We start from the raw sequence: 16089 nt of genomic DNA, 5'->3' as shown, positions 1-16089 counted from the left end.
ACATAGGAACAGAATTAGGCCATTTGGCTCATCGAGTCTGCTCCGCCATTCCATCACGGCTGATTCAGTTTTCCTTGCAGACCCAATCTGCTGCCTTCTCCCCGTATCCATTCATGCCCTGACCAATGAAGAATCCATCAGCCTCTGCCTTAAATATACAGACAGACTTAGCCTCCACAGCTGCCTGCGCTAAAGAATTCCACAGATTCACCACTTTCTAGCTAAAGAAATTCCTCATCTCCATTCCAGATGTAAACCCCTCTATTCTGAGGCTGTGTCATCTGGTCTTAGACCTCATTGAAGCCTATTGAATGGTGAAAGGCTTTATTAACATTACATCCTTGTTTTAATATTCTAGTCCTCTTAAAGCAAATGCTGGCATCGCATTTGCCTTCCTCACCACAGACCCAATCTGCAAATTAATCTTTGTAGAACCCTGTACAAGGACTTCCAAGTCTCTGTGGCTTAGTTTTTCAAAAATATTTTTTCTCTAATTAGGAAATAGTCAACAATTTCATTCCTTCTACAAAACAGCATGGGCATAGACTTCCCAGCATTTTATTCCATCTGCTATTTCTTTACTCACCCTCCTAATCTAAGTATTGGAGTAGCTCAGAAACAGAACATGCGACAGGTACCTAAATGACAAGTTGCCTTGCAAGGAGGGTCTTGACTTTAGCTGAGCAATAGGAGAATCGATAGTAGCATCTTCAAGGATTTGACTGTGTGGACGTGAAGAGAAGTTATGGGTTAGCATTTGGGAATAAGGGGGGCACCCAGTGAAGCACAGAGTGAGAAATGTTCAGTGTGTAAGCAGAACATCTGGCGTAGTATATCCTTGCCGGTCAGTGGGCATCCATCTGCAGTAGTCACATGTTCCACACTGGTCCATATCTAAGCATCTGAAGTGCTTTTTTGAGAGGAAAAAAAACTTGAATGTGTTGGTGACCCCAGTTCAACCATTCTCTCTGGCAATGCATTCCAGGTATCCAGCTCTTTATGGATGCTAATGACCCTCCCGTGCTGCTGCATTCTCAAAGTCAGAATTCTACTACTGCTGTTGGCTGTTTCGTTATTGTCAATTGAGCACTTCTCAGATTTCACTATTATTCTCATACGTTACCCTCGCACCCTGAAGAGCTGATGGTGAATAAAGTGAGCAAATTCATCGTTTTTAACTGCCAACATCCCGGCAGACCTACCCTGGACCCAGCATAGATGATGCAACCTTGAATAAAGCACACCAGCACCTGTACTTTAGAACTTTGAAGAGTAAAGCACTAGTGCAGGCACTTCAGCCCACAAACTAATGACACCAACTCACCTCTGCTGGTGGAAGTGCTGGAGATCGGTACAATTATAAGCGTTGCTTATATAATGCTATGTGCCTGTGATGCTGCTCCAAGTAAGTTTTCCACTGCATCTGTGCATACATTTATGTGTGCATATGACCATAAAGTAGATTTTATATAGGACAATAAACCTCCTCTTCCCCCCCCCCACTTATTCAAAATTTAAATGTGAGGCAGACGAGATAAACTTTTTTCAGAGTTATAACTCTTTGGAACATTCTTCCTCAAAGCAAGATGAAAAGTGTATAAGATAATGAGAGGCACTGATCGTGTGGACAGCCAGAAGCTTTTCCCCAGGGCTGAAATGGCTAACACGAGGGAGCATAGTCTTAAGGTGCTTGGAAGTAGGTACTAGGGGGATATCAGAGGTACATTTTTCACACAGAGTGCTGGGTGCATGGAATGCAGTGCCAGCGACAATCTCTTTTAAAAAGATGGGTAAATGTTGCTGAGAAAAATAGAGGGCTAATGGTAGGGTAATTCTAGGCATTTTCTAGAGTAGGTTACATGGTTGGCACAACATTGTGGGTACAAGGGCCTGTAATGTGTTGTAGATTTTCTACGACTCTCTGAAAGCAGGCTTTGAATATTTGAGCCAGTAGTAGATAGATGTCTGATGAATAGGGGATGAAAGGTTATCATGAACAGATGAGGTTTTTAAAAGCGACTAGCCAGGTTTGAGGTACCACTTATCTACTCCCACTTCCAACCTGTGAGATTCTTTTCACTCCAGTGAAAAATGACAGACAAGAACGTAGAGATCTGCATCAGCCGCAGCAACAGGAATCTCTAAAACGTGCCATCTTGAAGGTAAAACAAGAGACCATGCATACTGAGCAACAAACACAAAATGCTGGAGGAATTCAGCAGGTCGGGGAGCATCTACAGAGAGGAATAAACCCAACCAAGACCCTTCACTGGGACTAGAAAGGGAGGGGGGGGGGAAGCTCGAATAAGGTGGAGGGTGAGGGAGGGGGAATAAAGTAAGAAGCTGGGAGGTGATTGGTGGAAAAATGAAAGGGTGAAAAAGGAATTTGACAGGAGAAAACAGTGGATTCTGAGAGAAAGGGAAGCACCAGGGAGATATGCTGGGCAGGCAAAAAGAGAAGCCTTCACTCCCTTATTCTAACTTCTTCCCCCTTCCTTTCAGGGTCACAGACCGAAATGTTGACTGTTTAGTCTTCGCCATAGATGTTGCCCCTAGCGTTTTGTGTTTCTTGCTCAAGTTGCTAGCATTTACAGAATCTCTTGTTTGTCCATGGACATGGAAAAGCAGAAACAACCTGTAGCAATTGTAGCATGATGCCACAACCAATAGATCAAATCAAATATCCAGATTGCTGCTACATGAATATAAATAATGAGCAATTAATAATTTAGAGGAAAATTATTTAAGAACACCTCGCCTTTGCTAGTGACAGAAATCAAGACAAAATTTAAAGACCAAGATGCTTAGCTATCTTCAGCCAGCTGGAAAAAAAACTAAACTGGAGCATGTTCCTACCACCTCACTACAGGAAGGACGTGGAAAATATAGAAAGGGTGCAGAGGAGATTTACAAGGATGTTGACTGGTTTGGGGAGCATGCCTTATAAGAATAGGTTGACTGAACTTGGCCTTTTCTCCTTGGTAGCGACGGAGGATAAGAGGTGACCTGATAGATGTGCACAAGATAATGAGAGGCATTGATCATGCAGATATAGTCAGAGGCTTTTTCTCAGGGCTGAAATGGCTAGCACGAGAGGGTATAGTTTTCAGGTGCTTGGAAGTAGGTACAGAAGAGATGTAAGGGGCAAGTGGTTCTTTTTAAAAAACGCAGAGAGTGGTAGCTGCATGGAATGGGCTGCCAGCGGCAGTGGTGGAAGTGGATACAATAGGGTCGTTTTGAGAGGCTCCTGGATGGCTACATGGAGCTTAGAAAAATAGAGGGCTATGGGTAACCCTAGGCAACTTCTAAGGTAAGGACATGTTCAGCACAGCTTTGTGGGCCAAAGGGCCTGTATTAATAGAGCTGAAGGAATACAAATAATTTTGACTGTGGAACAGGAGATCATTCAAATACCATATTGGTTCATGAATAGCCTTCAGGGAAGGAAATCAGCCCATTCCCAGGTATCAAACGGTTTCTGCTTTTACATATGTGCTTAAATTGATTTTGTTCATAAATTGTGAAAAGTGCATAAAATTACTGTATATATCATGCAAGCGTCAATACAAAAGTCACTCGATATGGTAACCACACCACCATAATAATAATTTTGTTGCTTCAGGTGTGATAGAATCGGAGGGACAAGAGGGGGAGGTGTTGCATTGCTTGTCAGAGAAAATATTACAGTGGTGCTCTGGCAGGATAGATTAGAGGGCTCGTCTAGGGAGACTATTTGGGTGGAATTGAGGAATGGGAAAGGTGTAGTAACACTTATAGGGGTGTATTATAGACTACCTAATGGGGAGTGAGAATTGGAGGAGCAAATTTGCAAGGAGATAGCAGATATTTGTAGTAAGCACAGGGTTGTGACTGTGGGAGATTTTAATTTTTCACACACAGACTGGGAAGTCCATACTGTAAAAGAGATAAAATGTGTGCAGGATAGTTTTTTGCAGCAATACATAGAGGTACCAACTAGAGAAGGGGCAGTGTTGGATCTCCTGTTAGGGAATGAGATAGGTCAGGTGACGGAGGTATGGGTTGGGGAACACGTCAGGCCCAGTGATCACAATGCCATTAGTTTCAATATAATTATGGAGAAGGATAGGACTGCTCAGGGTTGAAATTTTTGATTGGAGAAAGGCTAACTTTGAGGAGATGAGAAAGGATTTATGAGGAGTGAATTGGGACAGTTTGTTTTATGGGAAGGATGTAATAGAGAAATGGCGGTCATTTAAAGGTGAAATTTTGAGGGTACAGAATTTTTATGTTTCTGTTACGTTGAAAGGAAAGGTTAAAAGTTTGAGGGCACCATGGTTTTCAAGGGATATTGGAAACTTGGTTAGGGCAAAGAGAGATATCTACAATAAATATAGGCAGCATGGAGTAAATGAGGTGCTCGAGGAATATAAAGAAAGTAAGAAGAATCTTAAGAGAGAAATTAGAAAAGCTAAAAGAAGATACGAGGTTGCTTTGGCAAGCAAGGTGAAAATAAATCCGAAGGGTTTCTACAGTTATATTCATAGCAAATGGATAGTGAGGGATAAAATTGGTCCCTTAGAGAATCAGAGTGGATAGCTATGTGTGGAGCTGAAAGAGATGGGGGAGATTTTGAACAATTTCTTTTCTTCGGTATTCACTAAGGAGAAGCATATTGAATTGTGTAAGGTAAGGGAAACAAGTAGAGAAGTTATGGAAACTATGACGATTAAAGAGGAGGAAGTACTGGTGCTTTTAAGGAATATAAAAGTGGATAAATCTCCGGGTCCTGACAGGATATTCCCTAGGATCTTGAGGGAGGTCAGTGTAGAAATAGCAAGGGCTCTGACAGAAATATTTCAAATGTCATTAGAAATGGGGATGGTGCTGGAGGATTGGTGTTTTGCTCATGAGGTTCCTTTGTTTAAAAAGGGTTCTAAGAGTAAACCTAGCAATTATAGGCCTGTCAGTTTGACGTCATTGGTGGGTAAATTAATGGAAAGTATTCGTAGAGATGGTACATATAATTATCTGGATAGACAGGGTCTGATTAGGAATAGTCAGCTTGGATTTGTGCATGGAAGGACATGTTTGACAAATCTTATTGAATTTTTTGAAGAGGTTATGAGGAAAGTTGACGAGGGTAAAGCAGTGGATGTTGTCTATATGGACTTCAGTAAGGCCTTTAACAAGGTTCCACATGGAACGTTAGTTAGGAAGGTTCAATAGGTAGTTATTAATGTTGAAGTAGTAAAACGGATTCAACAGTGGCTGGATGTGAGATGCCAGAGAGTAGTGGTGGATAACTGTTTGTCAGGTTGGAGGCCGGTGACTAGCGGTGTGCCTCAGGGATCTGGACTGGGTCCAATGTTGTTTGTCATATACATTAATGATCTGGATGATAGGGTTGTAAATTGGATTAGTAAGTATGCAGATGATACTAAGGTAGGTGGCATTGTGGATAATGAAGTAGGTTTTCAAAGCTTGCAGAGAGATTTAGGCCAGTTAGAAGAGTGGGCTGAGCGATGGCAGATGGAGTTTAATGCTGATAAGTGTGAGGTGCTATGTTTTGGTAGGAATAATCCAAATAGGACATAAATGGCAAATGGTAGGGCATTGAGGAATGCAGTAGAGCAGAGTGATCTAGGAATAATGGTACATAGTTCCCTGAAGGTGGAATCTCATGTGGATAGGGTGGTGAAGAAAGCTTTTGGTATGTTGGCCTTTATAAATCAGAGCATTGAGTATAGGAGTTAGGATGTAATGTTAAAATTGTACAAGGCATTGGTGAGGCCAAATTTGAAGTATTGTGTACAGTTCTGGTCACCTAATTACAGGAAAAATGTCAACAAAACAGAGAGAGTACAGAGAAGATTTACTAGAATGTTACCTGAGTTTCAGCACCTAAATTACAGGGAAAGATTGAACAAGTTAGGTCTTTATTCTTTGGAGTGTAGAAGGTTGAGGGGGGACTTGATAGAGGTATTTAAAATTATGAGGGGGATAGATAGAGTTGACGTGGATAGGCTTTTTCCATTGAGAGTAGGGGAGATTCAAAGAAGAGGACATGAGTAGAGAGTTGTGGGCAAAAGTTTAAGGGTAACACAAGGGGGAATTTCTTTACTCAGAGAGTGGTAGCTGTGTGGAACGAGCTTCCAGTAGAAGTGGTAGGGGCAGGTTCGGTATTGGCATTTAAAGTAAAATTGGATAGGTATATGGACAGGAAAGGAATGGAGGGTTATGGGCTGAGTGCGGGTCGGTGGGACTAAGTGAGAGTAAGCGTTCGGCACGGACTAGAAGAGCTGAGATGGACTGTTTCCGTGCTGTAATTGTTACATCGTTATAAAGGAATGAATGGCATCAAAAAAGCACACAGGATCGATAGGAAAGAGCAATTTCTATGTAAGGGGGGGGGGGCTTTTTCTTTGTTACTGCGTATGTTAATCAAAATGGCTTCTTTGTCTTGTTAAAAGTAGGAAAGCTTTGTTGCGAGAGTGTGCTGGAAGCATGTTTGGGTTAAAATTTACTGATAACGAGAATTGTATTCCTTTGTAAACCAATTGGGATTAATGTTGTTCTTTCTTCTGAGTCTGTAAGCTATTGTTGGCGGGCTTTTGGGGAGATCGGTGCGGGGGAGTGAGAGGGAGAGGGGACGCGATGCTGTAAACCGGGCAAGGTACAGACCCCAAGTGGGGGTCCGAGGCCAGGAGGTACCCTGAGGAGAGGAGACGAAGATAGATGTGCTTGGTTGACCACTTCGGGTGGTCCTGAGCTGCGAGTCGAGGAGTTTGGAGGGGATCGCAAGGTGGCCAGAAGACTTCAGTAATTGAGCTCCAACGGTTGTGCATGAAGTGGTTTGGACTTTGATAAGTTTGGCGCCTTTTCTTTATTTTCTTTTCCTTCATGTATACTGTATCGTTATTAATGACTTAGTTAAAGTATCTTTATAAACTGTAATCATTTAATCGCATATGGTGTCCTGTCTGTTCTTTGGCGAGGCAGGGACATCACACAGCATCCACACCAGCTGATTATCCAGTTTGGCGGGGCCGAAGGCTGCTCCCCCTAGATGAGAATGAGCTGAGCCAGCCTGAGGCAACCCGGGGGTTACATCTAAAAGTGGAAGCAGAGAGAAAACTACCTCTGCTGTTTAAAAGGAACACATTTACACATGTCGGATATTTGAAATAATATTAAGGGAGTTAGGTTGTATGTAGGTGGTGTGTCCCCAAGTCAGACATTCATAACCCAAGAACGGCCTGCACCACACTCCTTTCAGTTGTACCAAGTTGCTACACAGTTTGCAGAAAAGTTCTGCCAACCTCCTATCCAAGAACATTCGGAACTACCTTGATCAAAAGTGCAACACTCACGCTCATCACTACCATAGAAGATAACTAAGTATAACCAATATATTCTGGTTTCCCTGACATGCCCATTTAACACTGACTTAGTTTAGCAGCCAAACCCTGATATCAAGGAACAGCAAAGGGAATTGAATGTTGCAAAGTACTCAACACTCAAAGGGGGAGGGTTGCTGATGGTATCAAGGGACGCTCAAATTAGTTGGAAGTGAGGAAAGCAAATCCTCCACTGTCTGTTGATGGGCAATTGCCAGAATCCGAGAAATCTGTTGCAGGAATTTTTCATAAGATCATCCTAGATCCATAACCTTTATTTTCTTTCATGAACGGATTCCAGAAGACCTTTGACCTAGTTTAACAGTTAAGAGGTTGCTAGCCCCACCAAATATTTCATATAAAAGACTGAAAAATTCCTCAACTGCATTTAAATTTTTCTTCCTTTCTTCTTCCCCCTTCTTTTATTCTTCTTCCTCCAGTCTCCAAGCTAACACATTAATCTGAACTGTTCCTCGCAGTTATAACTTCTTCCTTTCCATCAACAAACACAACTCAGTGTTTATTTCTAATGTACAGAAGGCAGGATCTTGAACCTTGGGTAAACCTAACCAATATCCAAAGTTTGATAAGATCGTAGAGTTGAAACTGAAACCTTATGCAATGGTACCAATAATCTCCACACTAAGTGTAAGTTGCAGCACTCACCATCGTTAGCATTAATTCTTGTGTTTTTAATGTACGCTGAAAACTTTGCAAAGATGTCAATTCCAGCAGTATTCGACTCATGGTGCTTTGCCGCAAGCTTGGGATATCTGTAAATAATACAAAATACATCTTTGATCATCATGTCCCACTGTCACTGGATTACCTCAAACCTGAATAAAAGATAGATGCACAACCATAATGTCCATGGTGACACTTAAAGATCTTCTCCTTTGAATTGTTGATTATTGGTCTGATACCAATTAGTCTAATGTGCACTATTAACCTAATTCTGCTCCTACATCTTATGGTCTTATGTTTGCAATGTGACATAATTGTTTAAATGCTGGACTTTAATACTGATAAACCATATATCACATTTCCATTCCACTTAAATCCACTTTGGCCAGGGCAGCAGAAGTGAATTGTAATGTTGCATTCACAAATGCGATACCGGCTTCAGCCGTGTATTTTTCCCTGAATGGTCTTCCACAAAAGAGCATCTCTGGAATTGGGCATGCTGTAGTAATGACTTCTGTTCAAGTCCCGGTGATAAATTATTCAAAGATGCATAGACGGAGGACCTGAATTACAAGAATGATTGAATCGGTTAGGACTTTATCAAATCTCTCCTCAATTATCCACATTCCAAAGATTAGAGATATACAAAATTATGAGAGGTATCATCAGGGGTTGGGAAGTCATTGGAATCGATTGTTAGGGATGAGATTACAGAATACCTGGAGGCACGTGACAAAATAGGCCAAAGCCAGCATGGTTTCCTGAAAGGAAAATCCTGCCTGACAAACCTACTGCAATTCCTTGTGGAAAGTACAAGCAGGGTAGACAAAGTAAATGTGGTGCTCTTGGATTTTCAGAAGGCCTTTGACAAGGTGCCACACATGAGGCTGCTTAACAAGATAAGAGCCCATGGAATTACAGGGAAGTTACTAGCATGGGTGGAGCATTGGCTGGTCGGCAGAAAACAGAGACCAAGAGTAAAGGGATCCTATCTTGACTGGTTGCGGGTTACCAGTGGAGTTCCACGGGGGTCGGTGTTGGGACCGTTATTTTTTATGATGCATGTCAATGATTTGGAAGACAGTATTAAGGGATTTGTGGCTAAATTTGACGATGATACAAAGATAGGTGGAGGAGCAGGTAGTGTTGAGGAAACAGAGCTTGCAGAGAGACTTAAATAGTTTAGGGGAATGGGCAAAGAAGTGACAAATGAAATACAATGTTGGAAAGGGTATGGTCGTGCACTTTGGTGGAAGAAATAAACAGGCAGACCATTATTTAGATGAGAAGTGAATTCAAAATGCAGAGATGCAAAGGGACTTGGGAGTTCTTGTACAGGATACCCTAAAGGTTAACCTGCAGGTTGAGTCGGTTGTGAAGAAGGCGAATGCAATGTTGGCATTCATTTCTAGAGGTACAGAATATAAGAGCAGGCATGTGATGTTGAAGCTCTATAAGGCACTCGTGAGACCACACTTGCAGTTTTGGCCTCCTTATTTTAGAAATTGGAGACGGTTCAGAGAAAATTCATGAGAATGATTCCAGGAATGAGAGGGTTACCATATGAGGAACGTCTGGAGGGCTATGGTCCAGGTGCAGGTTGATGGGACTAGGCAGTTTAAAAGATTCACACAGACTAGATGAGCCAAAAGGTCTGTTTCTGTGCTGCATTTTTCTATGACTAAGGTTTTAAAAATCAACAAAAGGCCAATAAATAAGTCAAAAGAGGGAAAAGATGATATATGAAAGCAAGCAGGCCAATAATATCAAAGAGGATACCAAGAAATCCTTCAAATACATAACCTGTAAAAGAGAGGCAAGAGCAGGTATCGGACCATTTTAAGTGACACTGAACAGGTAGCACTGGGGGACAAGGAGATGGCGGATGAACTGAATAAGTATTTTGCATCAGTCTTCACTGTGGAAGACACTAGCAGTATGCTGAAAGTTCGAGACGGTCAGGGGTCAGCAGCGTGTACAATTGTTATTACGAGGTAGGTGGTCTTGGGAAGCTGAAAGGTTTGAAAGTGGGTAAGCCACCTGGACAGATGGACTACACCCAGGGGTTCTGAATGAGGTGGCTGGGAAAATTGTGGAGTCATTGGTAATGATCTTTCAAAACAAGTCTAGACTCTGACAAGGTTTTGCTGGACTGGAAAATTGCAAATGTCACTCCACTCTTCGAGAAGGGAGGAAGGGAGAAGAAAGGCCAGTTAACCTAACCTCAGTGGTTGGGATGATGTTGGAGTTGATTGTTAAGGACAAGGTCTCTCGAAGAGGAATTGAAGATTAAGGTGGTGATGAAAACAAATGCAATCTTACCATTCACTTAGAGAGGACTAGGACCTAGGATATAAAAGCAAGGATGTAATGCTGAGGGTTTACATGGCACCAGTGAGGCTTCACTTGGAATTCTGAGATCCGTTCTGAAACCTTCACCTAAGGAAGGATGTGTTGACTTTGGACAGGGTTCAGAGGATGTTCATGAGAATGATTCCGGAAATGGAAGGTTTATCCTATTGTATGAGAAGCATTCGATGACTCTGGGTTCGTACTCGCTAGAACTTCTTTAGCCAGAGGGTGTTCAACCTGGAATTGGTTGCCATGGGCAGCTGTGGAGGCCAGGTCATCAGGTGTATTTAAGGCAGAGATTAATAGATTCTCAATTAGTCATGACGTGAAAGGTTACAGGGAGAAGGCCGGACAACATGGTTGGGAGGGAAAATGGACCAGCCACAATGAAATGGTGGAGCAGTCTTGGTACTCCTATCTCTTATGGAGTATGGGTGATTGGTACCACTTTGGATTTCCTACGTTTTAGGTAGTTGAGGGTCAGGGATTCTCAAGTCAATTTCTTGCACGGAAAATCTCAAAGTTGCTTGAAGGATTTTCCTCCCACTAGACTGTACAATTTCAACAATCTAAAGTCAGGCACGTTCTTGATGTGTGTCCACTCATTGGCACAGATATAATCAAAGTCTTGATGCTAGAGATATTGGCCATGGGGGGATGGTTTATTTAACCTACCAGTGGATATTGAGGATCCTGTGGAGATGTTATTGGTGTCACTTTGTGGTGATATGAGGCATAATCTGCATGTAATCTCTAAATGTATAATTTATTTCCTTAATATGTATCCATCTCCATTCACTGCATTTTTTCTTCTGAAAACCATCCCAATTTTATTAAAAGAAACTGCACATTTTGTATTCCCATCTTCTGAATAAATTAATATTGCTTGGTGTATAACAGCTGCTTCCTGAGAAGCCTTTACTTCACCACACCAGCAGTTCATTGAGATACTGCCAATAAGTATTCATCAAATAAATCTTGAGTGAGCGTGCAAGTGACAGACAACGGTGAGTTATGCAGGGATGGAGGAGGGGTGTTGCCAAGGTGACAGAGGTAACAGATCAACTGTGCCATTGAGGATCAATGATAAAACTGTAATCACCTTTCTCCCTTCACTTCAACTCTGTGACCCTCCCTACTCTGCCCCCACTATCAAACTGTCAACAACGCCTTCAAGTTCACTAAAGATCATCTGCTTGTGATACACTGTTGCACCAGAGAATTGTATGTACTTAACCATACCAGGGAACCTTCAAAAGGTGAAGAGAATTTTTACAATGGAACTTACTTTGGTGGACACAAAGTATCCTCCAAGAATTCTTCAATCTTGTTGACATCTGTCTTGACCTCCCCATCAAAGGTCAGGAACGGAGGGTGAGTACCAGGAGCTAGATTATGTAGATCTGCTGGTTTTCTAGAAATAGATAATAAAAATGCATTTTCAGGATTGAAGAACATCATTAATTACATAATAATCACAGTTTTCTATCTCTCAAGTGTTCTATCAATGGTTTCTAAGTTTACTGAAATGAACCAGCCTTCAAGTTCTTACAGGACCAACATTTCCAGAGTTGAACACTAGAGGGCATGCGTTTAAGTTGAAACGGAGCAAGCTCGAAAGGAGATGTGTGGGCCAAGATTTTTGTTATAAAGAGAGTGGTGGATGCCTGGAGTGTGCTGCACCAGAGTGGTGGTGGCCGGGGTTCTTCCCATGCACCTGGGGGATCTCGGCTGGAGGGTACTGCATAGGGCAGTGCCCTGCAATAAGTTTTTCAGTTTGTACATGGACCTCCCACCCACATGCCACTTCTGCGGGCTGGAGGAGACCGTGTACCACATGTACATGGAGTGTGTGAGGCTGCAGCCTCTTTTTGCATATTTGCGTGGGCTGCTTCTCGCCTTCTGGCTGCATTTTAGTCCCACCCTGTTTATATGTGGTCATCCAGTAAGGAAGGGGGCATGGAGGGATGAGGATGTCCTAGTCAACTTGCTCCTGGGGCTGGCGAAATCTGCCATCCGTGGATCTTGGAAACGGGTGGCGGGAGGATCTCCCCGGGCAGACTGCCTGGCAATGTTTAGGGGGTATGTTTGTGCCCGGGTAACTATTGAAAAAGAACACGCGCAGTCCACAGCGGCCATGGAGGAGTTTCGAGACCGTTGGGCTCTGCGGGGTGTAAATGCCATCGTGGATAGGGATGGCAACATTCTGGTGTAATGTCTATTGTCTATTTGTAGTACAGTAATTGTGTTTGCCACTGTTTTGTATATATTGTATAGCACCGATATTTGTAATAAAGGATTTTGTAATAAAAAAAAGTACAATCAAAGCTCTTGAGAAGCCTTTGGATAAGCAAATGAACATACAGAGAATGGAGGGATATGAACTTTGTGTAAGCAGAAGGAATTAGTTTAGAACACAGAAGAGTCTTTGGCTCACAATGTTTTTCCGATCTATATAAACCTATTCCACAACCTAACCCATCCTTTCTACACAGTCTGTATTCCTCCATTTTTCACTCATTCATGAGTGAATAAGTCACATCTGCCTCTTGCCACTTTCTATGTTAGAACCTACCTCTGACATTTCTGAACCTTCCTCCACTCACCTTAAATGGTTATCTTCTTGTATTGGCCATTGGCACCAGTCCACCCTATCTATGCTCTTGTAATCTTATGCGCCTCTCATTCTCCTTTGCTCTAAAGAGAAAAGCCCAAGCTCAACCTTTCTTTGTAAAACATGTTTGGTAATCCAGGCAGAATCTCGGTAAGTCACCTCTGCAACCTCTCTAAAGCTTCCACACCCTTCCTATAATATGACAACTATAACTGAACACACTTACTCCAAGTGTACTAACTAGAGTTTTACAGAGCTGCAACATGACTCTTGAACACAGTCCCCCAACTAATGAAAGCCAGCACACAATACGATTTCTTAAAAGTATCAACTTGCATGGCAACCGAAGGGATTTGTGGACTTGGCCACCAAGATTTCTCTGTTCCTCCACATTGCTAATAGTCCAGGCATTAACCTTGTATTTCACCATCAAGTTCGATTTGCCAAAGTGTTTCATTTCAAACCTTTGTGTTGAACTCAATATGCCACTTCTTTTCCCAAATCTATGTCCTGTTGAAGGTACCACTCTACCTTCATCAATCTGTGTTGCCACCTTGAAAAACACAATATGGCTCAAGAGGCACAATCTGTCCCTCACAAAGGCATGGCAAGCCTTCTCCAAGTGCTTGTAAATCCTTGTTGCAAGAATCCTTTCCAATATTTTCACCACTACTAATGCAGTGGGTCTATAGTTGTCTACCATTTCCAGGAGGATTCTGATTAACAAAGGAACAACATTTGACACCCTTCATGCTTCAGGTATGACTTGTGGTGCAGGATGATGCAAAGATCATCAATATTCCAGCAATCCCTTCCCTCACTTCCAATGGCAACTTAGGGTCTTTTCCATTCAGCTCTGCGTGCAAAGGTGGTGACCATACAATATGGTCTTATAAGAGACTCGTAGAAAAATAGAGGGCTAGGTGGTAGGGAAATTCTAGGTAGTTTCCAGAGTAGGTTACATATTTGGCACAACATTGTGGACTGAAGGGCCTGTAATATGCTATAGATTTCTATGTTTCTATGTTATATCTTGTGTGTGACATGCCCAAAGTATTACAAGACAACTCAGGAGTGTTATAAAATGGAACATTCACATGAATTGCACCTGTTCTGTACCAAGCTCTGGGCAATGGATGCAGGTGAGATGATGATAAATAATGTAAGGTTAAAATATTAAACAGAGCAAAAATGAACAGCTTAACTCTTTCTGCTTAAACCTCCAAGCAGTGGCAGTTAGTATTTTCCAATAATTTTTGCAACATTTAATTTGTGAACAGAAACGTAATTAAGCAGAATTGCTGCCTCTGACTGAAGACAAAGCAAATGAAGGTTCAGCTGTGAGGAGGAACCAACATCACAGAAGAGACGCTGCATGCAAAAACATCTCATAGAAAAGGAGAAATTGAAACTCATGATCAAATGCTTGGTTGTGATACAGTTCAATGGCAAACTTGAAGAAAAATTTCAAAAATTCCAAGATTCGGGGAGTTGATCACCATAATCAGCAATAGAGAACACAATAAATTCAGGAAAAATCCAAAAAATTTATGAGTTATTTTTAAGCCAATTTTTGTTATTGTATTGGTACTTCAGCTGAGTTTTTGTGTTGGTATTTTCAAGTGATATTATAAAACCAAATGGGTAATCCTATGATATTTAAAGTGGGCAGGTATTGGAGGAACACAAACATAATGACAAATTGGAGATCAATTACAGACCACCAGAATAATAACGCAAACTATCACACTCTATTAACCAAATGTGATATTCTGGACTGATGATATTTCTTGGCGATCAAAGAGTTGATCTAGTCTCACTGCAGAGATGCGCTATGACCAAGGAGTATTTTACAGTTTCACAACATTTCATTATTGTCTTAGTTTCTGAAACTATATGTTTTACATTATGGTTTACATCTACCAACTTTTAGTCTCTTACCTCTTCAGGTCAACTGTTGTGACATTGAATACAACACCTTTCAGCCACAGAATCATAAAGAGGCGCTGGGAAAAGGGGCAATTACCAATACTCTCTCCATCAATGCCAGCCTGCAGGAGAAAAGAGAAATACTTCAAACTAGTTGCAACACGTACAACACTAACATTTTTTACATTTATTTTCACGGTTTTGTAATTCCCAATATTCAGACTTGTAGGAACTCTGTGCAAGGTCCATGAAAATTAAGCATTTCCACTTTCTAGACAACAATAAACTCAGGAAAATTCATAGGATTGATCCAAAAATTTTAGGAGTGATTTATTTTTCTAAGCCCTTTTCGCTATTATCTTGGGAATTCTGCTGAGTTTGAGTTAGTGTTTTCAATGAGGCATCATAAACCAACAGTATTAATGCAATTTCAAATAGGTAATTCCATAATGTCATTCAAAGCTGGCAGTAAGTTCTTCTTGAGCACAAAATTAATATGAATAAGTAATCTGCCTGCACAGCAAGAGATCGCTGAGCGAGTTGGAGACAGTCCCATGTCAACTTTACGCACCAGGTTTAAAAAGAGCTTGGGGCCTTTCTGAACTTATTGGTGGGCTGCAATCATTGTGAATTTAGTAAGTATATTGAGTTGGTCTTCACTATGGAAAGCACCAACAGTATGGCAGAAATTTGAGTGTCAGAGTGCAGAACTGAGCGTAGCTGTTAATACTTAGGAGAAGGTGCTTGGGAAGCTGAAAAGTATGAAGGCAAATGAGTCATTTGATTCAGATGGAATACACTTCAGCATTCTGAAAGAGGTAGCTGAAGAGATTGTGGAGGCATTAGTTTCAAGGCATTCTTTCAAGGATCATTAGAATGTAGAATGGTTCTGGAGAATAGGAAAATTGCAGAAGTCACTCCACTCTTTAGGAAGGGAGAGAGGATTTGGAATCTATTATTAAGGATGAGGTTTTGGGGTACTTGGAGATACATGATAAAATAGACCAAAATCAGCATGTTTTCCTAAAGGGGAAATCTTGCCCGTCAAATCTGTTGGAATTCTTTGAGGAAATAACAGGCAGGATAGACAAAGGAGAGTCAGTGGATGTTGTTTACTTGTATTTTCAGAAG

The 16089-nt window shown here is 41.6% G+C and overlaps 1 protein-coding gene across 4 annotated transcripts in view; it reads right to left on the bottom strand.

Moving 5' to 3' along the window:
* Window positions 1-16089, bottom strand: part of LOC132400551 (chloride intracellular channel protein 5-like) — a 130374-nt gene that overhangs the window by 17912 nt on the left and 96373 nt on the right. For all 4 annotated transcript variants that reach the window (XM_059981621.1, XM_059981623.1, XM_059981624.1 and 1 more), the window contains exons 2-4: window positions 14971-15080; window positions 11704-11829; window positions 8046-8152 (exon numbers count right to left, since the gene is read on the bottom strand). In XM_059981621.1, the coding sequence (XP_059837604.1) occupies window positions 8046-8152; window positions 11704-11829; window positions 14971-15080 (343 nt within the window). The remainder of the gene's footprint in view (window positions 1-8045; window positions 8153-11703; window positions 11830-14970; window positions 15081-16089) is intronic.

Source organism: Hypanus sabinus, chromosome 10 (genome assembly GCF_030144855.1).
Source record: "Hypanus sabinus isolate sHypSab1 chromosome 10, sHypSab1.hap1, whole genome shotgun sequence".
Taxonomy (NCBI): Eukaryota; Metazoa; Chordata; class Chondrichthyes; order Myliobatiformes; family Dasyatidae; genus Hypanus; species Hypanus sabinus.
Note: the sequence above shows the minus strand (reverse complement) of the source record. Positions and strands in the feature narration are given on the sequence as shown.